General features: G+C 42.7%; 1 protein-coding gene across 6 annotated transcripts in view; it reads left to right on the forward strand.

Annotated features, from left to right (window-relative positions):
- The window catches only part of DAAM2 (dishevelled associated activator of morphogenesis 2), a 216,907-nt gene that overhangs the window by 137,739 nt on the left and 54,874 nt on the right, over window positions 1-24,294 (forward strand). For all 6 annotated transcript variants that reach the window (XM_081000107.1, XM_081000112.1, XM_081000111.1 and 3 more), the window contains 9 exons: window positions 4,385-4,718; window positions 10,541-10,651; window positions 11,974-12,077; window positions 13,014-13,080; window positions 18,690-18,807; window positions 20,227-20,365; window positions 20,916-20,974; window positions 22,042-22,226; window positions 23,823-24,140. In XM_081000107.1, coding sequence (XP_080856233.1) covers window positions 4,385-4,718; window positions 10,541-10,651; window positions 11,974-12,077; window positions 13,014-13,080; window positions 18,690-18,807; window positions 20,227-20,365; window positions 20,916-20,974; window positions 22,042-22,226; window positions 23,823-24,140 — 1,435 coding nt within the window. The remainder of the gene's footprint in view (window positions 1-4,384; window positions 4,719-10,540; window positions 10,652-11,973; window positions 12,078-13,013; window positions 13,081-18,689; window positions 18,808-20,226; window positions 20,366-20,915; window positions 20,975-22,041; window positions 22,227-23,822; window positions 24,141-24,294) is intronic.

Below are 24,294 nucleotides of genomic sequence, written 5' to 3' on the forward strand. Positions count from 1 at the left end.
AGGAGTGATGGAAGCTGAGCCATCTGAAAGATCACAGGTTTCCCATCCCTGACCCCGATGCTCATTTTCTAATCATGCCTGTTTCATTGGTGCCTAAGCTCTAAGCTTTGCACATCATGTTCATCTCTAAATCCCCGCAATAATAATTGCTAACTTTGGGGAGAGTTTATATGGCCTGCTGACTTAATTAGAATTTGGACTGTGCATCTTATGCCAAAGGTGGCCAACCTTTGTACTGAGGAAATCTGAATTGTGTGCTTGGAATAATTGCAGCAAATCAAGCACATCTGCAGAATCTATTCTGCTTCCAAGATCTTTTGGGATTTGTGGGAGCAAAAGTTAAGAGGACTGGAAAGAGCATGGGATGTGTGCATCAGTGGACATGTTGAGGTTCAAAACCCTGGAGAAATTGTAAGGGGTGATGGGAACCCTGTGGAGTTTAGTATTTCATACAGGATGCTAAAACCCTTAAGCAGTCTCTCTTCTCTGCATTTTGAGTTTTCAGCCAATGTTCCCAAACTGTTCTCTACATCCAGCTGATTCTTGATTTTGGTTTAGTGACGAAGGAATAAATGGACCAGGCTGCATCATATTTATTTGATGGGGGTGTTCCTTCCCCACCCACTGAAGTCCTTTATTCTTTTTAAGAAGCAGACCTGGCAGTTAAAGAGATGCCATGTTCATGGTACATGGTACAGCCTGGTTCAGTTTGTTACTTTGTCTTTATGCTGAGAACCATAGTTCCATTCTGGACTAAGGTTTCTCTCTGGATGGTGAACAGGCCCTTTGGGATGTAAGTGTCATAATAGAATCAACTTCTGAGAGCAGCAGCTGAATGCATCCCTCAATTAGGGAAAAAACCTATCGTACAACATAAGACACTATGTGTGCTTCAGCGTTAAGGCACAGTAACAGATTGGCCCAATTACCACATTGCTTAGGGACAAACCCACAATAAAATGAAGGAAACGATTGGAAGGAAGTGAAATTTTCCCTATGAGTTGCCGCCATAAACAACGGGGGTTAAAAAAAAAATCAGGCTAGAAGCATATGGGAAAGCTGTACTGTTGCTCCTGTTAGTCATCAATAGATCTTGGAGAGGCAGAGTAAAGCGAAAAAGAAAATTTAAAAAGCTCTGGTTGGGAACAGGCAGGACCTTGAGGGATTGCAACGGAGCTTTTGTAAAGAAAATGGAAAGGTGTCAAGAAAGCGAGTTTCCCCACCTGCTGCCAAGAAATATTTCCACCCTCTTTTTATTTTTAAGGACAGAGGAGTGCATCCTTTATTTTGGCCGAGTTTTGCCTTGTCACACTTCTGATAACCTCTGCTCTATCTGGTAGATTAAGCTTATTCTGTTGCCAAGTTCAGGAAGGGCAGAGATCCAGGATTTGTTAGTGGTGTTCTTGCCTTCTCATGTAAAGGATCTTTGCTTTAGCTAGACTGGGAAACTTTGCTTTGCCTGTGGGTAGGGTGGGAATATCCTGCCTTCCACACAGCCTCGTCCTTTACTAGCAGTGCTACTTCTCACATGGAGACTGTGGCAGGCTTTATGTACCACTTCCACCAGCTAGTTTTGCAGTGTGTACAGGGAAGTGGTGGCCTGTCTTTTCCCCGGAACATGTCAGATTTAGAATAATTCACCCTAGTGCAGCTTTAAGGAGCAGATTAACTAGTAAACCCTTCTTCTAGGTGGGATCTCTTGTAACTGAATACTCCTTCATACAAAACAGTTCCATGTTCTGTACATGTAGAAAGCCAGGATATTAGGGAGAAGGTAGGACTAGAACCCCTTTTTCTGGCTTTCCAGTTTTTTATGTGTGGAGTTTATTGTTTCTATTATTGAGGAACATTCAGTTATGGAAGTCCCACCTACACTCTGAAGAGTTATAACCACCAAACCCTTTTATACCACCAGTCCTATAGCAATATACAGTACGTGAGAGCTAGGCTTAAGTCTACTATGCAGTGGACCAAGTGGCAGTGCAAAACTGTCTTTTTAAAAATAAATTTATTTATTTGGTTTTTCAGATTAAAATTTTACAGTCACATATCCAACATACAACATCGAAACAAAATTTCACAGAATCTCCTGGACTTCCCTCCTCCCCTTTGTGGGTCCTATTGTTAATCATTTCCTCCTGCATCTTTTATAAAAATCCAAATATTTTACCTCTCCATTGTGTCCAAACTTCACCATTAAACTACAAGTATTATTCCAGTCCTACTAACGATTTTAACTGTTTGCAACGGTTTTTTTAGGATAAATTATAATTTCCCCCTATTCCTTATTTAAATTTCAGTATTCCTGATTTCTGATTCTTCTGGTAATTTTAGCCATTTCAACATAATCCATCAACTTGGTCTGCCATTCTTTTCTGCAAAACTGGAGTGTCAGGCAGATGTATTGGCTTTGCTTTACACTAGCCTTCTGCAGTCATCCAGATATTTTGAATGACTAAACTCTTCTCATCCTCCAGCCAACACGGTCCAGAGGTCAGGAATTACGGGAGTTATAGTCCAAAATATCTGGAGAGCACTAGGTTGGAAAAGGCTGCTCTGTGCCACAGTTAGGTCCATGGCCCATCTCTTCTTGCTCAGGCATGCTATAAACTCCTTGTGACATCCATGCCACAAATTGGCCACACCCTGTTTAGGTCATAGAGAGTAGTTATAACATGTAGAAAGGTTCATGCCATACACCGCATATATTGAACCTTAAAAACCATGGCAGAAGCACAAATTCATTTAGAGGCCCAGGTGATTACCAGCATTACAGTGCAAATGTGAAGATGCTCTTTAAATGAATGAACTGTGTATCATACACCAAACAACTTCTGCCTTTTCTGGAGAAGAGAAATGCAAGACTAGAAATGTTCCGCTCGTTGCTTAAATCAGCTGAGGCTGGAAGTGAGTCCTGTTATTCTCAACAGAGGATCACATCGCTGCCATTTAACACATTTCTGTGTAACTATTTGTGGTATTTGTGTTTACTCTCAAGGCTTGCCTGCATGGACCAATTTTTAAAGGTCAGGCTTAAAGAGGCACCAGACCTCATACTGAATGTATTTTGGTTTTGCCTGGTTTCTGGACGAAACCAACTGGATGAAGTTACTAAAGGGGTAGATCATAAGACAGTCAGCCAATCTGGCCCAAGTTCTACACAGACTCTCAAATGTCCTTGTTGGAGCGAAGAGAGCATACCCCAGATCCCATATTACTGGTGTATATTTTGTTTATATATATTATGGGAGAAAAAGCAACGCTTATATGTAATATGTTAAGGAGGCAATCCGAAACAATAGGATGTTTTGGAGTTGTGTGATCTGCTGCTGCCAAGTCTCAAAACTGCAAATATGTGAATTAGATACAGTGCAACCCTATACAAGATGCAACCACTGTGCCAGAAGCACTGAAAATGTGTCGGCTCCATCCTTGGCTTGAATGGCTTCATACTGCTGATTTCCATTTCAAAGGCACTTATCAATGAGTTATAATCATTTCTCTCTCTCTCTCTCTCTCTCTCTCTCTCTCTCACACACACACACACACACACACACACACAGAATTGAGCTATTTGTTTTATTCATTACATGGCTAAAGCTATAAAGCAGGGATTGGGAACCTGTGGCTTTCCAGATGTTGTTGGATGTAGCCAGCATGGCCAGTGGTTGGGGTTGATGGGAATTGTACTCCAACCACATCTGGACATCTAGAGATTCTCTGTTGATTATCAAAAAACGTCCGCCTCTCAATTTGTAAGGCGTTTGTTCTCACTTGTTGCCAAGCACAAAGTAGTTCTTAAACCATTCAAACCTAACCATGGACATTTTGCTTGATTGCAATGTTTGTAGTAATGAATAACACATACATCTTGGAATCCTCTGCAGCAAGCCTAGAATTAGGCTATGCAAACAGCATGTGGTAAAATTCTTCCTGGACTGCAGATCACCTCAAACTGGAGATGGGAAAATGCATGAATGAATGCTTTCCCACATAAAACAATGTGCATAGAAATTAGATGGGAAAGAAAATATTCTAGCTTAATTATTCTTCTCTGAGTTTTTCCACAGTAGCTCTCTCCCCCCCCCCGCCCCCGCTGCATGCAGGGGAATGTCCCGATACAGGACTTCTCTCACCTGCTATCAAGACCCTAAAATGGTGCAGTAAAGAGGCAATTTTACTATTTGATCAGATGCTGATGTGACCTGGCCCTAATGTACAAACATTTTATTTCATTCTTTATACTGCTGATGAAAAGGTTGCGAGGATCCTCAGGTTACACTTGTATATATGTTTTTTTTGCAGAGTAACGTGATAAATTAGTTGTTCAGTTCTCTATTCCTACACACCTTGATATTATTTCCCTCTTGTTGCCTCCGTTCAGGTTTGTGACGAGATTTATTGAGTTGGATGGCCTGACCTGCTTGCTGAACTTCCTGAAGAGCATGGACTATGAGACGTCTGAGAGCCGCATACACACATCCGTTATAGGGTGCATCAAGGCTCTGATGAACAACTCCCAGGGACGGGCACACGTCCTGGCCCATCCAGAAAGCATCAATATAATTTCTCAGAGTTTACGGACTGAGAACATAAAAACCAAGATTGCTGTGCTGGAGATCCTGGGGGCGGTTTGCTTAGTGCCTGGAGGTCACAAGAAGGTTCTGCAGGCCATGCTTCACTACCAGGTTTATGCAGCAGAGAGGACAAGATTCCAGGTAAATCTAGCATTTGGAGCAAACCATTGCAGATGCTATGTTACGTTTAGAGTGGGCTCTTGATTATTTTAATGTTTATAAAGCAGAATCAGACAGAATCGGAAGACAGAAAGCTCCACCGGGAGCTTCCCCACCACAACATCACTAATTGAAACAGATACCAAGGTACTTTAGCTGTACTCATGGCCCTTCTTTGTGTACTATGCTCTTGATATCATTTTTTTCACTTAGGATTAATGTTTTAAAATCCCACAACGTGGCTACAAGCCACACAATGTGTATAACATATAGTTAAGCACTGAAAAAAGGAAGTGCCAACATGGTTGCATTCATTGATTCAGGCTGCTAGTCACGATGGCTATGCCCAGATGGGTTTTAACATAGATCTCTATGTGATGTGCATCAGCTGTTTTGCACATTTGGACTGTCCCTGAAGATTCTTCTTCATTCTTGCCATGCAGGCAAGATTACAGCTTGACTCATGACCTGACCATTGCAAAGATTTACTGGAACGTCAGTTCTATCACAGTGTGGAATCGTGAAGCTAAATCAAGTTAAGGAACATGCTTCATCTCCTCCCCTCCCCCTATTCTGTGTAAACAGGGATGCTTATGTAGCAAATATACTGCAATATTGCTATGTAAATAGATGTAGAAACAGGGGTGCAGTTTCGTCTAGTGATTGCTCTTTGTTTTTATAAATATATTTACCTGTGCATGCACACTTGGAATACCCCATGAATAAGAGAGTTTGGTTTTGGCTATGGTTTATAAGCAGTACTCAAAACTTGTTTTAAGGATTGCTGTTTTGTGAGTTGGGCATTAGAAGCTCAGTGGCTCAATGCCTATGATGTTTGAAGGCAGTTGTCTCTCTCTCTCTCTGTGTGTGTGTGTGTGTGAGAGAGAGAGAGAGAGAGAGAGAGAGAGAATATAATTTACTGCCTGGTAACTAATCTGAGGAAGCCTTTCTGTAACTTGTCTTTGTTTACATTGGAGGTGGCTCAGGCTGACCTTGTGTGCTTGACAGGGATTTTTGGTCCTGCATGGCCCTGACAACATTCAATCAGAGTTTAATCCTTTGTCCCAACTTGACCGGGTTGCTATGCCAAATAAACCCATATGCTCTTGTGAGCCTAACCTCACTCACATCTCTTCTCTCTCTGTGTTGTTGTATTTTTAAAGAGACTAAAACCATCTGAAAGTAATGGGGAAGGAAAGCCATTTCTTACCCAGTACAGAGAGTAGCCTGACTCTCTGTACAGAGTACAGCTGGTCCTTTGATAAGTTGATGTTAATAGCTTGCAGAAGTTTTTATGAGCCTCCAGAGAGCCAACTCACTATCTCATCCATGAATGTGTGGAATGCACAAATAATTACCCGTCAAATATTTTTGGATGGGGAAAAGAAATTAAAGATGAATGTTCTCCTCTTTGTTTTCTTAAGAGCAATGAGGACGTGCTCCTGTTTGTGTGGTTTTTTTCCTTCTTCTGATGCTTGCGTCATGCCAAAATGGTCTTTTCTGCAATGTTCCTTCCTAGAGGCCAAAGTTAAACTCAGGCAAGGTAACTTTGAATGCCTTCAACTCATCTTTCTCCCTTTGAATATTGGCATCAGAAGTGCTGGTGTCAGCTATATTAGATGCAATAATTCGAATCTTGAATATTCAGTCAAGGGATGAATTCTATCATTTTGGACTGTTTCTATCATTTTGAATGCTCGTGTAGGTCTAAAGCAAGGATGGTGAACCTGTGGCTCTCCAGTTGTTGTTGGTCTACAACTCCCATTATCCCTGACCATTCACCAATGCTGACTGGTGCTGATGGGAGCTGGAGTCCCACTTCTTCTAGAGAGCCACTGGTTCCCCATCCCTGGTCTAAAGTCTAACAGTTGTAGCAAAGAGAACCTTTTATTACAAGCACAATGAGGGGATAATGTTATGTCCTCCTCTGCTCAGAATGTTTTTGAGGTAAGGATTCATCCGCTGTTCATGGTGTCATTCTGTTTCCTGCTGACCATATCTGTTGACTCCGTGTGATCTTGATGCTCATATTAAAAGAAGTCAAGAACAGGAGATTGTCATGTAGCTTCATAGCATCTTAGGTTTGATGCTTTTACTGTTGTTGCTGTTCAAAAGTATCTGCTTCCCTGCTCCTGGTGCTGGGTGCAATAAACCAAAAGCCTCAGCTTGTCCTGTTTTCTAAACTTCAGCAGGTGAGTCATTTCTCTCCAAAAAACAACAACACCCCATGAATTGTAGCCAAACCCAGGTTTGGACAATATAACAAGGCAAGGCTTGTGGTTAGTTGCTTCCAGCACAGCATAGCTAGGAGAAGAGAAGGAATGAAGCAGGAACCCTGCTCACTTGTGTTAAACCACAGCCCATGTTTAACTATGGTTTAACATGACATGCGAACGCAGCCTCTGAGTAGAACATCACTAAAACAAGTTAAAGCATTTTAAACAGAAACAAAAAGAGCAAAGGAACCAGTGCAATTAAAACATCAGTAACATAATTGAACATCATTAAAGGCCAGAGAAATTAATGATATTTTTAAAAACCATTTTTAAAAGCCTAAAATGTGTAGGATGGGCCTAATTCAACTTCTTTTGGGAAGGAATTCCACAACTTGGAATATTAGTTAAGTCTCAGCCCTATGACTGTTTTTGCTCTCTACTTTTCCTGTCTCTCTGTGATTCTGCAAGCATTCACATCATGTGTGTTCAGAAGTTATTTTCATATTCCCACTTGTTCCTTCTGCCTTCATCTTTTTTTTAAAAAAATAAAGAGAGCACCTGTGTTTCTGTTAATGTTGTAGTGATGAGTTAATTTAAGGCCTCATCTGTCTAGAAGGAGAGAAAAAAACCTCAAGTCCTTCCGATAATGTCAGAGGTGCAAGAGAGAAGCTCTGAGCTCTCCTCTCCTCACTCACATAATTTCAGAGTGGCAGATGTCGTTTGCGTTTGCATATGCTGAAAACTTCTGCTGAGTCCAAAGGAATAGGATTGACAATCTCTCCCACCCCCTGCCCACCCCTGTCTGTTTCTGCAGCTTGCTGAATTGGTTGCTTTTATTTGACTTGCAGTGTTTGAAGTGCTTACTCCTTTTAAAATAAAATAAATAAAAAAGAATGATGACAACTTGAAGAAATGGTCCTGGCAAATGGGAAAATATTGAATTTGGTTGAAGACCAAAATAGCTTAGGTCAGAGACAGGTTCAGATGGCGGGGAACACAAAGCTGAGTCTTGTTCTTGATTTGCCCACCAAGGAATAGAGAAGTAACATTCACAGTTTGTAGAACAGGCTTAGAGATGAAAACCTAGAGCAGGGTAGAGGTGAAATGGACTGTGTTTCAGCTGAAGCTAGTGCATTAGTGTCCCAGAACAACTCAAAGCTGTTTAATAATATTAAGTCTTAAAAGGCACCAGTCCAGACCTAAATTAACTTTCCCCACTGGCTTCATATGGGGGCATCATCTATCATTCATGTCTTCCAGTAGCCACTCTTAGGGATACTTCTGAAATCCGCTGTCTCCAGGTTTCTGCTTGGATTTTTTGAATTCTAAATAGGGATTTGGGTGATGGTAGCATAATTAGTTTGGCTCACATTTTATTGCAGTCCCGCCTAATTATCACTTCCCAGACCAATGTGTGAATTGAAATGCAGTTATCCTTCAAAATTCACGCTTCTCCAAATTTTGCAATTGCAGGGCACCAACATTTGCAAAATATCTATATAAGGGGAAATTGTGTGCAAAAGTGTGTGTGTGTTAGTAAAGATATGCAGACAAATACTTTGTCTGCATATCTTTACTAACCGTGCCCCCCCCCCCCACGGAAAAATATGTGTGTAGAAGCAAAGTGCTAGATAGAGTCTCCAGAGGTAAAACATGCTCCTTTGAGGATCCCATTATGGAAGTATGTGAACTCAAATTTATTGTAGGCCCCTGGCTTTCTGCTGCCCCCTCCCCCATGTGCTCTCATAACCATTGGCTGCCTTGTCCCAACTTCCAAGTTTCATGCGTGACAGAAAAGCAACTATGGATCAGTGTCAATCCTGTCCAGTAGCAAGGGGTGAAGAAACTTATTAAGCAGGAAGGAAAAATCCTTACTCAGCATATCTGGCCTTTGTCGTCAAATTAGCTGACTCTATGCTAAAAGCAATTTGATTTAGTGCTTCTGCGCAGCCGGTTGATCTTTGAAGGGTGCACACTGTGAATCTATAACAGTCTTCTGAAAGTAATGAAGGGTGAAAGTGCATGTAGAGAGGAACGGGGCTGTACTTTAAGCATCTCCATGTATACACACCCAGCCACGTGTGAGAAGGACTTGCCCAGTGGACCAGTTCCAGCGTGTGTGTATAGGGAATCCATGTGATTGGGACACCCACACAATCAAGTTTCCTGGTCACATGGAGCCTCCTACTCATGGGCAAGAGGTCATGTGTTGGGATTTCTTCTCATACAACTGTGCATACGATGCAGGGGTGTGTGTGTGTGTGTGTGAGAGAGAGAGAGAGAGAGAGATGTGATATTCTGCTGAGTTACAGCCCATATCCTATCAAACATCCTGCTTTAAAAAATACTGGATTCTGTATCATTAATTACACATTAGCTATGAAGAACAACTCTAGAAAATGGTCAAGCAGACAAATCTATAATGTCAGTGACAAGACGTCTGCAATGGTTGCTGCATAGCCTCTTGGTCTCAGCTGTTCACTGTTACTAAGCTACTCCAGTGAGGAGGAGGAGAAATTGGCCTTAAGAATAGCATCCGCATAAACCAACACTAATGCAATAGAAAGCAGTGATTTCTGTAGGTATGGTACTCCACCACTAGGAGCAACAATAAAAAACAGATAACTTTCACAATGCAAAATTTCACAGCACTTAAGACCTTATTTTCTTTGGTAGTTTTGCCTCATGTTTCTGTCTTTCTTGAAGTGAGGCATGAAGATCATGTACTGAAGACTGCTCCAATGTAATGCAGTGTATAAATATTAGTGCAATTAATGAACTGAATAATTTTAGTTGGTTTTATCTTTCTTGGCATTGATTTATAATTTGTATAGTAAGCCTAAGAGAGATCCATGGCAGCTTTTCTTGCTGATCTCTATTTAGCTTTTTTATTTTCCCACCCATTATCAACAGCTGGAAAAACCACTATGGCCCCATGTGTACTGTGCATTTAAAAAAGTATCATACCACTTAAAACAATCATGGTTTCCTTCAAAGAATCATGGGACCTCTATTTCATCAAGTGTACTGAGGAGATAATTCCCAGAGTTCCTTGGGAAGAGGACCTAACTGTTAAACCACTTTGAAAATTTTAGCTCTTTGAAGGGAATGGGGCATTGTGTCCTTGATCTGTTACATTTAAATGTAGTTCTATATTATCGATAATTTTGTAAACAAAAAGTTGCCACATTGTTAGAAGAGACCTGTGCCAGGTCAAATTTGTCCCACAGGCCAGATGTTCCCCATCCCTTTTTAAAATTGTGGTGTTTCAAAGTTCTTGTTTTCATGTTTTGTTATAATTTGGTTTATTGTTTTATAAGCCATCATGGGAATCCAACTGATGGCTTTAATATTCCAACCTTCAACAAGCAAATAATGTGAAGCAGAAAATATGTTTTTCAACCATTTTATGTTATCAAGCAGAAATGTTTGTCTTGCATTCACAAGCTTCTCTCGAAGCCTCTCTTCACTCTCTTCTAAGCATTTGAACAATAACTTGCGCTCTGTGTGTTTCTGGGCAGGAGCTATAATGAAATTCAGCATTACAGCGGTAGTGTGCATTACTTTCTCCCTGCTCTTCATTTGCAGTCATTACTCAATGAGCTCGACCGGAGCCTGGGGCGATATCGAGATGAAGTGAATCTCAAAACTGCCATCATGTCCTTTATTAATGCTGTTTTGAATGCAGGTTCTGGTGAGGTAAGTCTTTAACAGAGTTTGTTGCATTTTGTGGGTTTGGTTTTATTATATGTATATTTTAATATTTGTAAGCCACTTTGAGCATTTCTTTTTAAAAAGTAGGGTATCTATCCCGTAGCTCTGTGGTGAAGCATGGTGGGATAGCTGATAGGAACAACAGGAACTGATGAATAGCAATTATTGGAATCAGCCTGATCCCCTCCCCCTCTTTCCTTTTCCTTCTCTGATGGAACCCCTATTTGGGGACTTCCCTGGCTTTTTTTCTGGCCCACGTAGGACCAGTCTGGATAGCTGGCCTTGGTGAAGATTTGACGTTTTTCTCCTCCCAGTTTTGATTCTGGGCTTCCACTGAAATGAGGCTGCATTTTAAGTTGTATTTTAAACCTGTTTTTAAGTTGTATTTTAATCAATTGTTTTCATACCTGGTGTTAGCCGCCCTGAGCCTGGTCCTGGCCAGGGAGTATAAATAAATTATTATTATTATTATTGCCACATGATATAATATGCAGTGAAAAGGACCTGTAGGGCATTGACAGAGCATCTGCTTTGCATGCAGATTGTCCTAGCTTCAATTTCTGGCATCTCTAGGCAGGCCTAGAAATGTTCCATGTCTGAACCCTGGAGAGCTGAGCTAGAAGGACCAATGTTCTGGTGATGTCAGGCAGCTTCCTATGTTCAGAATATATAAATAAAGTTAGTGCTGGTTTTCTTCCTTCCTTCCTTTTGATGCTGGAAATTGCTAGCCGAAACCCAAATGTGGTTTAATTATATTGTGCCAAAGCAGGGGCAGGCAACCCTTTTCAGCCAAAGGACCACATTCCCACATGGGCAACCTACACCTAGGGTAGATGTGGCGAAAGTGGGCGTGGCCAGATACACCCCACTCCATCCTGCATCCAGGTATGCAAGTGTTCAAGGACACATTCCAGACAGGTAAAGGCACTACAGCAGGGGTGTTGAGGGATGTGGCCTGGCCAACGTTTGAAGGGCCAGACAGAGAGGCCTGGAGGGCCTTATTCAGCCCTCAGATGTGAGGTTCCCCACCCTGCCCTAAAACATTCTAAATTCTCCTGTCCCCTCACCAGAATGGCATCAGAGTTATACCATTTATACCAGCAATATAAATTGTATCAATATCAATATCATAAGCTGCCTACTAGCACAGTATAGCCCCATCCCTCGTCCTGCTTACCTGTATTTCTGCCAGCTGGAGATGCTAGGAAGTGAATCTTAGTGTATGCTTTGCCTCTGCTTCATCTTATCTGAAGTGATCTAAAGCCCTTGATATCTGATGACTTGATCTATTTTTTTCTTTCCTTTAGGACAATTTGGAATTTCGATTGCACCTACGATATGAGTTTTTAATGCTGGGCATTCAACCTGTTATTGACAAGCTCAGAGGACATGAAAATGCAACGCTGGATAGGTGAGCCATATATGCTGGGAAGATAATGAGGCTGTTGTGTACTCAATATCCAGTGATGGACAAATTCCCCTTGGCTTGATGTGGGAAGAGGTTCACAATTCACACATACACATACTGAGCAAATGTATTCAGGCAGATAGCCGTGTTAGTCTGATGCAGTTGAAATAAATAAAAAATTGTCCAGTAGACCCTTAGAGACCAACTAACTTTGTTCTGGGTATAAGCTTTCATGTGCATGCACACTTTTTCAGATAGTGAGCAAATGTATATTCCAGTACAGGTAATTTCTGGAGTTCGGGCAACATTACTATTGATAGCTACACCTTGGATTTCACAAGCAGCAGAGTCTACTCTGAGATGTTGTATCCATATGTCATACTGATGGGAGGGTCAATCAACATGGATTGAAGGCCCACAGACTCTGTAGTGCAAAGCCTGGAGTCTTAAGTGACTGGATGTGATCCCAACAAACACATGTCCCATGCACATCTACTGTAAACTCTCTGTGCACATTCACTTTTAAATTATCTGTATGCACACCTTAGTTCATTTCAGGGATGTTGTTTCACTGTACATGTTGTTTGACTACAATTCCCATCATCCCAACTTGCCATTCTGGCTGAAGCTGATGGGAGTTGTCAATTGTTGTATGTTCTAACAGCTTCTTGGTAGGTCCCACTCCCAATTCTCTTTATGTATTTATCATTTATTTTGGATTTAAAGTTCCATTGAAATACTTTATTCTGTGGGAAGCATAACATTGTGAAAGTCAAAACTTAATATAAGCTCATCAGACCAAGTTGAATTAAGGAAAAGGTAGCACCTTACCCTTTTTATCCTTTCTTTCAGTGGAAAACAGTCTTTCCCCATTCACGCAGCTTGCACTATTGCAAGCAAGAGATGGATTGTATGACTTTATTTCATTCTGTCTTCTAGGCACTTAGATTTCTTTGAGATGGTAAGAAATGAAGATGACTTGGAACTTGCAAAGAGGTTTGAAGTGGTGAGTGTTTCTCTGGGAAGGCTTTTTTCTTTTTTAAAAAAAGACAGAAAAGCTTTCCTGTTTGCTTGGGCTGTTTAGTATAAATTTATATGATTTTTTTGCATTTTTCCATGTGGTGAGGATCTGATTTTCTCACAACTAAAGAGATATGGGTTACTCTGTTTCTTATTTACAGTGCAGATGAAAGAAAACAGCCAGCAATGTTGACTGGTGGCACTGGATGAATTTAGATGATGTCAGGATTCTGTCTCTCAACTTCATGGCACCAAATACTTAAAGCTCCTCTGTTTAGTTGTTGTTTGTTCACCTGTTTGTAATGTGGTTCCTGTTCCAAGTATTTAGCAAATGTATTGAAGAGCCATAACAGGCTTGAATCATAGAATCATAGAATCATAGAGTTGGAAGAGACCACAAGGGCCATCGAGTCCAACCCCCTGCCAAGCAGGAAACACCATCAGAGCACTCCTGACATATGGTTGTCAAGCCTCTGCTTAAAGACCTCCAAAGAAGGAGACTCCACCACACTCCTTGGCAGAAAATTCCACTGTCAAACAGCTCTTACTGTCAGGAAGTTCTTCCTAATGTTTAGGTGGAATCTTCTTTCTTGTAGTTTGGATCCATTGCTCCGTGTCCGCTTCTCTGGAGCAGCAGAAAACAACCTTTCTCCCTCCTCTATGTGACATCCTTTTATATATTTGAACATGGCTATCATATCACCCCTTAACCTCCTCTTCTCCAGGCTAAACATGCCCAGCTCCCTTAGCCGTTCCTCATAAGGCATCGTTTCCAGGCCTTTGACCATTTTGGTTGCCCTCCTCTGGACACGTTCCAGTTTGTCAGTGTCCTTCTTGAACTGTGGTGCCCAGAACTGGACACAGTACTCCAGGTGAGGTCTGACCAGAGCAGAATACAGTGGCACTATTACTTCCCTTGATCTAGATGCTATACTCCTATTGATGCAGCCCAGAATTGCATTGGCTTTTTTAGCTGCCGCGTCACACTGTTGGCTCATGTCAAGTTTGTGGTCAACCAAGACTCCTAGATCCTTTTCACATGTACTGCTCTCAAGCCAGGTGTCCCCCATCTTGTATTTGTGCCTCTCATTTTTTTTGCCCAAGTGCAATACTTTACATTTCTCCCTGTTAAAATTCATCTTGTTTGTTTTGGCCCAGTTCTCTAATCTGTCAAGGTCGTTTTGAAGTGTGATCCTGTCCTCTGGGGTGTTAGCCACCCATCCCAGTTTGGTGTCCTCTGCAAATTTGATCAGGATGCCCTTGAGTCCATCATCCAAGTCGTTGATAAAGATGTTGAATAAGACCGGGCCCAAGACAGAACCCTTGGGCACCCCACTAGTCACTCTTCTCCAGGATGAAGAGGAACCATTGATGAGCACCCTTTGGGTTCGGTCAGTCAGCCAGTTACAAATCCACTGAGTGGTAGCATAGTCAAGACCGCATTTTACCAGCTTCTTTACAAGAATATCATGGGGCACCTTGTCAAATGCCTTGCTGAAATCAAGGTAGGCTACATCCACTGCATTCCCTTCATCTACCAGGCTTGTAATTCTGTCAAAAAACGAGATCAGGTTAGTCTGACATGACTTATTTTTCAGAAATCCATGCTGACTATTGGTGATCACAGCATTCCTTTCTAGGTGCTCACAGACTGTTTGCTTAATGATCTGCTCCAGAATCTTCCCTGGTATTGATGTCAGACTGACTGGGCGGTAATTATTTGGGTCCTCTCTTTTCCCCTTTTTGAAAATAGGGACAACATTTGCCCTCCTCCAGTCTGCCGGGACTTCGCCTGTTCTCCAGGAATTCTCAAAGATGACTGCCAGTGGTTCTGAGATCACATCTGCCAGTTCTTTTAATACTCTTGGATGCAGTTCATCTGGCCCTGGAGACTTGAATACATCTAAACTAGCCAAGTATTCTTGTACTATCTCCTTAGTTATTCTGGGCTGTGTTTCCTTTGCTGAATCATTTGCTCCAAATTCTTCAGGTCGGGCATTGTTTTCTTTATCGGAGAAGACTGAGGCAAAGAAGGCATTGAGGAGTTCAGCCCTTTCTGTGTCCCCTGTTTGCATTTCACCATCTTCTCCTCTGAGTGACCCCACTGTTTCTTTGTTCTTCCTTTTGCTACGAACATACCCATAAAAGCCTTTTTTGTTGCTTTTAACCTCTCTAGCAAGCCTGAGTTCATTCTGAGCTTTAGCTTTTCTGACTTTGTGTCTACTCGTGCTGGCTATTTGTTTGAATTTCTCTTTGGTGGTTTCCCCCCTTTTCCATTTTTTGTACACATCCTTTTTTAATCTTAACTCAGTTAAAAGTTCTTTAGATAGCCACCCTGGCTTCTTTAGGCACCTTCCATGTTTCCGTCTCATTGGTATTGCCTGAAGTTGTGCTTTTACTATCTCCCTCTTAACAAACTCCCAGCCATCATGAACTCCCTTTCCTTTTAGTATTACTGTCCATGGGTTCTCACCCAGCACTTCCCTAAGTTTTATGAAGTTGGCTTTCTTAAAGTCAAGAAATTGAGTCCTAGTATGCTTGGCTGCTCCTTTCCGCTGTATAGTAAACTTCAGAAGAGCATGATCACTCGCGCCTAATGATCCTTCCACTTCTACCCCACTAACCAGGTCATCAACATTGGTTAGGACCAGATCTAAAATGGCTGTTCCTCTTGTTGCTTCTCCCACTTTCTGGACAATGAAGTTGTCTGCAAGGCCAGTGAGGAATCTGACCTTATGCTCTTGGCTGAGTTTGACATCCAACAAATATCCGGGTAATTGAAGTCCCCCATTACTACTATCTCCCTTCCTTTTGCATGCTTGGCCATCTGTTCCAGGAAGGCATCATCTATGTCCTCCGTTTGGCTTGGGGATCTATAGTAAACTCCCACAATGAGGTCACTGTTATTCTTCTCTCCCTTAATTTTGACCCAAATGCTCTCACTTTGGCTTTGAGGTTCTAAATCTTGGATCTCTTCACAGGTATACACATCCCTGACATATAACGCCACTCCTCCTCCTTTCTTGTCTGGTCTGTTTCTCTGAAATAGATTGTATCCCTCCATTATTACATTCCAATCGTGGGACTTATCCCACCAGGTTTCAGTGATGCCTATTATGTCATATTTAGTTTGCTGTACCAAGAGCTCAAGCTCATCTTGTTTATTTCCCATGCTTTGCGCATTAGTGTACAGACATTGAAGTCCATTAATCATTCCCCCGTGTCTCTTATTTAAGGATTTTTTCCTCCCGCCACTAGGTCTGTGTGCTGTTTGCTCCATTTGATCTATGACATTTGGATGATCATCTTCATCAATTGATGGACTCCTACCCTTCAGGAGCACTGTCTCCCTCCCCCACATTAGTCAGTTTAAAGCCCTCCTGCTGAGGTTTCTGAGATTTTTGGCAAAAACATTCCTCCCAACCATTGTGAGGTGCAGCCCATCGCTTGCCAGAAGTCCATCTTCAAGAAACTGCAGTCCGTGATCTAAGAATCCAAACCGTTCCTGTTTACACCATTTGCAAAGCCAGCTGTTCACTTCCACTATTTTTCCCTCTCTCCCTGGGCCACGTTGTTGAACTGGGAGGACAGATGAGATGACAATTTGTGCATATAATTGCTTCAATTTCCTGCCCAGAGCCTCGTAGTCTCTTTTGATCTTCTGGAGGCTATTGCTTGCAGTGTCATTGGTTCCCACATGAACCAAGAGGAGGGGGTATTTGTCAGTGGGTTTTATGATTCCTTGCAGTCGTTCAGTTACATCTTGGATCTTAGCCCCGGGGAGACAGCACACTTCCCGAGACATCTTGTCAGGCCCACAGATCACTTCTTCTGTTCCCCTCAGTAGGGAATCCCCTATCACCACTACACACCTCCTCTTAGGTCTGGTCGGGGTTCTTCCGTGAGCTGTCCATTCCAAGGTCACCTGCACATTCCCTGAGGACTGACATTGCTGCTCGTCTTCATATACCTGATCGACTGTAATGAGGGAGAGATCCTCAAATGGAGTCTGCTCTTCGTCTTCCATGCTAGGGGAGAGGACCTCAAAGCGATTGTGTATTTCTAAACAATCAGAGCGAACCCTGGGCCTCCTACTTCTTTGAGTCACGTTTCTCCATATATCTGGCTCCTGTGTTGGTGAACTAGCCTCCTTGTCAGGGGAGTCCCCTGTCTCCTCCTTGGTGGAGACGGTGTGCTCTGTTGCTTCCAAGAAGAGCTCCAGCTTTCTAATTCTTTGGAGCGTAGCTACACGTTCCTCCAGTTGCTGGACTTTGTCTTCTAAGAGGGACTTGGATGTTATGGAAGCTACTGGCTTGGCTCATCAGATTGGTCCCCTTCCATCTGTTGCTGTTGCTTTTTTGCTGTCTTTTGGACCTATAGTCTGCCTACATTCTGGAGTCTTGTTTTTAGATTATCTTGGACTTTACTCACTTAGAGCTGGAAGATGCTTCTTTGTGGGATAAATTGAATGTTCCTACAAGCTAGATGTTTGGAGTGACTCTGGTCTCATACCCTCTTGACTCTATGATGTAAACTTCTGTTATTTAACCATACATGGAGCTTCTAAATTCAGCACCATCAATTATAGAGTCCCAGTGGACAGCTCCCTGCTCTTTGAGCCAAGCACCTGCCCCAGATTAGCTCTTTATTTTCCAGTGAAGCGCTCTCTCTCTTTTTTTACAAGCAACAAATAGCACACCAAAACAACAATGTATGGTGCTTTCATGATTTCAGTCAACACTATAGCTATGGAATTATGCTGCTTTTATTGCTTGTCCCTTAGGTTTAAGGTGGGTTTTTTTTTTTAATTGCAGAAGCAATATAATTTTTTGATGCATATTAACCTTTCCTGTTGTCAGCTATAAAGCATTTATTCCATATAGAAAAAGACTGGTTGTGTAGAACCACACAGGGCAGTTCTCATGGGGTGTAACAGGATTTGTGTCCCCCCCCACCATCCTTCCAAAATTTATCTCCCGGGTAGGAGTAGCACCACCAAAAGTCAGGTTCCTTCTCTCTCAGGCAAGTGGAGTAGCATGACATGTTGCAGTGAGGAACTAGCTCCTTCAGTACTATGGACTGAGCTGAATTGACCTTCAAAATCTCAGTGTTCAGTGATACAAAAAGGCTACCTCTTGTGTTCAGCATGCAGCTCATCCTCATATACACACACCACTTGGTGCTGCTGAAAGCAAGGTGTTATTATGTGCGCTTGTACCATCCCCATGTGGATGAGATGGTTGGACAAAACTCTGGGAGGCAGTGAAAGACAGGAGTGCCTGGCGTGCTCTGGTCCATGGGGTCACGAAGAGTCGGACACGACTAATCGACTAAACAACAACAACAACCATCCCCATGTCTTGCCTTGTAAATCATATTCTGTCCCTAATTGCCTTAGACTCAATTTGTCATCACAGTAACCCATGACTGCCAAGCCTCCTTCCCCCTCTTTTTCAGTTTGAAGCATATCTTCACAAATGGTGGTGTGCATTTCAGTCCTTCTGAGATTTTAATACTAGATGCCTCATAGGATTTCAAAACCAGGAGAATTCTCTTGTTTTACTCTGTACCTTCCCATGTTTCATTTTGCTATAGGCACATATTGACACAAAGAGTGCCTCGCAGATGTTTGAGATGATCAAGAAGAGGTTGAAGCACACAGATGCTTATCCATATTTACTATCTGTACTCCAGCACTGTTTGCAAATGCCTTGTGAGTATATTTCTTCTCCCTGTGGGTACTCAGAATTCCCTGATTGGGAAGTTTTTCTGAATGACAGAAGTATGGCTTGTTGAATCCTTAACTTTCTGGAGCTTTAGAGAATTGGGCTCCCCTGTAGTGGAACTCTAGTCAATCCACTCTTTTTTTTTCCTGAGCCCTACTTTCCATTGTGTTGTTTAGTGAGAAAACTAGCCAAGTCCATTCATATGAAAGTCTCTAATATGACCATTGAAAATATTCTTGAAAGTATTTGAGGATTGGCTGGTGAAAGAAGCCAGATGAGTTACTCAGTATGAGTAGGTGCTTAGTATACAGCAAGGGTGAGGAATCTCAAGCCTAGAGTCTGAATAAGGCCCTCCAGGCCTCTCTGTCCGGTTCTTGGGCCTTTCCTAAAGCCACACCCCTCACTAGACTTGCACTGCACTCTCTTTGAGTGCTTTTGTTTGACTGGAGCATGTCCTTGTGATAATGCCTCTTGCATGCTTGCATGAGGGATTTCTCATATTTCTTCTTATTCTTCTTTGTTTCCACTTAAGGTCTCCAAACATGAAGCAGCCACTTCTTCTTTAAAAAGTAGTAGATGGATGCTGTCCAACTGGAAACCAAATCCTTCTTGATTAAATTATTGTTTATTAAGAAAGGCAAGAAAGGACATTTGTGCTCAGGGTCTGAGAAACAGGTGCCACCTTTAATTGACACAGAATGAAGTTGTTTTTTTAAAAAAGAGAAAACTCTTGTTGCTATTAAGTGGGAATTTCACAGAAAAGGCTTGGTTTTTGCTTGGGAATGGATAAGTAGAAAGTTCCCATGCCTTAATTAGAAAATCAAATTAGTAATTTCTCTTTGAGGCATATGATGCAAATATGGGGATTGAAAGCCATCTGATTGAATGGCCTAGTAATAGCCGATTAGTTGCTTCCAATCAGTACAGTTAGACAAAGGCTTGCTGTAGGATCAATATCTTCCAGGAATATTTGGTCATCTTTTCCACTGAAGCAGAAATTTGGTTTCAGTAGCAAATATGAGATTCCTAATCCACTATAGCTGGTTTCAGAAATTAGGTTTGAACACAAGATAAAGGAGCTGATGGGCATCTCCACAAAGTTCTCTTTCAAAGTGAATTCATTTAAGCCCCAATGAACTAGATAGTACTTATTTTTGTGGAGATATGGTTAGGATTGCACTGTTGCTTCCTCTTCCTGCCTGATGATCACATCCAATGTGGCTCTAAAGGGAACTCACTAAAATAATGAATGGCGAACATACAAAGGTCAGAATGGCTGAAATAACCACAATAGGAACCAAGTCATCAAGAAGGGCTCAGTCTTAGCATTCAATGAATTTTTTTCAGGGATTTTCATCAAAGCCATTTATCTAGATGCACCTCCTCACTGGCATTTGTCGTTGCAGATAAACGAAATGGGGGGACGTTTCAACAATGGCAGCTGTTAGACAGGATACTGCAGCAAATTGTTCTTCAGGATGAGCGAGGGGATGATCCTGATATAGCTCCTTTGGAGAACTTCAATGTCAAGAACATCATTAAAATGTAAGAAGCATGCTAACTGCCAATAGCCGAATATTATGCAGCATGTTAAGGACAAGGCCTGCTTTTATATGACATTTCATCAGCATGGAGATAACCGTTCTTTGTGGATAAATGTCACCTTTTCATCTGGTACAATTTGCATTAACATTGAGAATGTTAATTTTACCTTAGTAGGTTAGTAATAGTATTGAGAATGAATCCCACCAGAAATTAGCTGGTTTTTCCTATTCTCCTAGGAATATTTATATTTAATTACGTGGGTATAGATCTAAGCTGATCTGGCTTTATCTCCACGCTAGTGTGGTGTAGTGGTTAAGAGCGGTAGTCATGTAATCTGGGGAACCGGGTTCGCGTCTCCGCTCCTCCACATGCAGCTGCTGGGTGACCTTGGGCCAGTCACACTTCATTGAAGTCTCTCAGCCCCACTCACCTCACAGAGTGTTTGTTGTGGGGAGGAAGGGAAAGGAGAATGTTAGCCGCTTTGAGACTCCTTAAAGGGAGTGAAAGGCGGGATATCAAATCCAAACTCTTCTTCTTCTTCTTCATTCAGGTTGGTAAATGAGAATGAAGTGAAACAGTGGAGAGATCAGGCAGAGAAATTCCGAAAAGGTATGTGGCCGTCTTATACTCTGGATAATAGAGGGGGAATCTGATTGAACCACAGATCTCCAGGCAGTGGAGGGAATGATAGGGTTCTAGGGATTCATGATTGTGTAGGCCACTATTGTTCCCATTTTATAGATGTGAATTGTGCCTAAAGGATAGGTGACTTAACCCAGTTGCCTACTGGGTGAGCTAGCATTTGAGTGCAAATCTGATTCCGACATTTTGATAAAGCTTCCAGTTTTTGGGATGCCTCCTCATTAGAAAACACCTGCTGATTCTCATCAAAAACTGTACCTGCATCTATATCATAGTGGGTAACCTGTGGCCATCCAGATATTATTCGACTCCAGCTCCCGTCAACCCCAGGCAAAGTAGCCAGTGGTCAGGGATGAGACAAACTGTGATCCAACACCTGGAGAGCTACAGGTTACCTTCTAGTTTTAATGCAACTCCTCAAACCAAGCCATTTATAATCATGGAATCATAGAATTGTGATGTTGGAAGGAACCCTTAGGATCATCTAATCCATGGGTAGGCAAACTAAGGACAGGGGGCCAAATCTGGCCCAATTGCCTTCTCAATCCGGCCCACAGATGGTCCTGGGATCAGAGTGTTTTTACATGAGTAGAATGTGTCCTTTTATTTAAAATGCATCTCTAGGTTATTTGTGGAGCCTGCCTGGTGTTTTTACATGAGTAGAATGTGTGCTTTTATTTAAAATGCATCTCTGGGTTATTTTGGGGGGCATAGGAATCCATACATTTCCCCCCCTTCAAAATATAGTCCAGCCCCCCACAAGGTCTGAGGGACAGTGGACCGGCCCCCTGCTGAAAAAGTTTCCTGTAATCCAACCACCGGTAATGCAGGAATACACAACTGTCCCATACAAGAATCAAACCTTGGTGTTATTAGCACCACACTCTAACCAACTGAGCTATCAAGAATCAGCCTTTAGAATGTCTGGAAGTTTACAATTATGTTTCTTACCCATTGTTCCCTTTATTCATGGCTTTTGACTGAGTAGCTTGTCTGAAATCATTCATCGCACTTTGGTCTTCTTTCCACTGCAGAGCATGCTGAGCTGATGAGTAGGCTAGAGAAGAAAGAAAGGGAATGTGAAATAAAGACCCAGGAGAAAGATGAAATGATGAAGACGCTGAACAAAATGAAGGACAAACTGCAAAAGGAATCTCTGGAGCTACGTCAAACCCGGGACCAAATGACCGACCTTGTAACTCAACTCAATGAGTTCTCGGTAGGATACAGATATTTTTCTTCTCCTTCCATAGCATGCACAAACACAAGAGATACAGTGAAGTTCTAATTTTGTACATCTGCCCTTTTCTAAAGAGAAAGAAAAGTTTGCAAGTAGTTATACCCTTGCTGAAAGATTTGTAAGTCCTCTGATAAAGAAAATGGAATCAGTAGCCACACATCAAATGCTTTCCATTATTTTATTTTGCTCATCGCTTCAGTTTTAGTTTATTCCTTGTGGGATTATGCATGTGTTATGCTGTACAATATGCAGGTGGCGCTGTGGGTTAAACCACAGAGCCTAGGGCTTGCCAATCAGAAGGTTGGCGGTTCAAATCCCCCGCGATGGGGTGAGCGCCTGTTGTTCGGTCCCTGCTTCTGCCAACCTAGCAGTTCGAAAGCACGCAGTGCAAGTAGATAACTAGGTATCGCTCCGGTGTGAAGGTAAATGGCGTTTCCGTGCGCTGCTCTGGTTTGTCAAAAAGCGGCTTAGTCATGCTGGCCACATGACCCAGAAGCTGTATGCTGGCTCCCTCGGCCAATAAAGCGAGATGAGCGCCGCAACCCCAGAGTCGTCCGCGACTGGACCTAATGGTCAGGGGTCCCTTTACCTATACCTATGCTGTACCATAAGGTAAGTGCTGTGTTTAGTTGTAAGTAACCCCAACTCTCTCTGCCCATTAATCTGTCTTGGGGTGTCTCCAGCCTGCTCTAATGCATAGGTGGCTAACCTGTGCCCCTGCACTCACAACAGCAGGATGGAACAGAACAGATTTTGCTAGGTGCCTGAATGATAACAGAGATGGTGCCAGAGAAATGGATATGAAGGTGGAGTTCCATATTTGGACACTACCATAAAAAGTCCCTCTCCCCAGCAGCCATTTGCCTGATGTAAGAATTCAGAACGTTCCTGCTGTTGTAGGATGGAATAGAACTCCCATATGAGGCTGACATCCTGTTATATTTGCTGTTAGTCTGTGTTAGCTTTAAAGCCTGACCAGAAGTTCTGCAGTGGACAATTTTTGAGGAACCCTGAGAAGTCAAAAGCACATCTTTGAGGGGGGCAGCAGGGGAAATATAACAAAAACATTGCAGAGGTGAAGACCATACCAGAAGAGTATCAGCAGAGGCTTCTGCCTTATGTTTTTTCAAAACTTGTTTTGCTGCATCCATGTTCCCTCCCCTCCACTGATGCCTCCCTGAATAGTCCTACATCTTGGGAGGCCTTGTGGGGAGGATAAGGCCACTGAGCTGCTATGCTCTGCCTCCATGGTCCGAGGCAGCAGTATTCCTGAAAACCAAGGGAGGGAGAGTTCTCTCGTCCTCAGGTCCCACTTACAGGTTTCCCATGGGCGTCTGGTTGGCCACTGTGATGGCAAGTTGTTGAACTAGGTGGGCCATCGGCATGACCCAGCACTGAGAAGCACTGACATTGTGGCAAGCATAGACAGACAAAGGGAAGTGGATTTTGCCAAAATTATTTCCTCCTGCCTTTGAAAATGCCAGAAACTGCCCCTCTCACACGCAAACCATCTGGCCTGAGAATGGACCTGTTTTTGATGCAACACTAATCAGAATGTTCTCTTCTTATTTCCAGCAAGGGGGCAGCATTTCCTTCCCTCCCCCTCCTCAGCTACCTCCTGGTGGCCCGTTTGCCTCTTCTCTACAAGCTCCGGAGGTTTTGCCGCCACCTCCACCACCACTTCCGTTCTCCAGCTGCCCCCCTCCGCCCGCTCCACCTCCTCCCCCAGGAGGACCTCCTCCACCTCCCGGAGCACCGCCTTTCTTCAACATGGGCATGCCTCCCCTTTCCTCCGCCACCACCTTCAGCGGCACTGGGCCCAGTCTGAAGAAGAAATCAACCCCACAGCCGTCTCATCCGCTGAAGTCCTTCAACTGGGCCAAGCTGAGCGAGGTAAGGGGAAGGAGAGCCATTCTGTGTAGATCTTGTGACTGTTGGTTAGGTTTACCGTATATTGTCTGGTTATTGCTATTAAACTGGTTGCCTGAGAAGGAATTTCTAGCTGAATAACCTTCAGGTGCAAAATGTTGTGGGTGAGCGTACAGGT

Source organism: Podarcis pityusensis (assembly GCF_964106645.2).
Source record: "Podarcis pityusensis genome assembly, chromosome: 3".
In the NCBI taxonomy this organism is placed as follows: Eukaryota; Metazoa; Chordata; class Lepidosauria; order Squamata; family Lacertidae; genus Podarcis; species Podarcis pityusensis.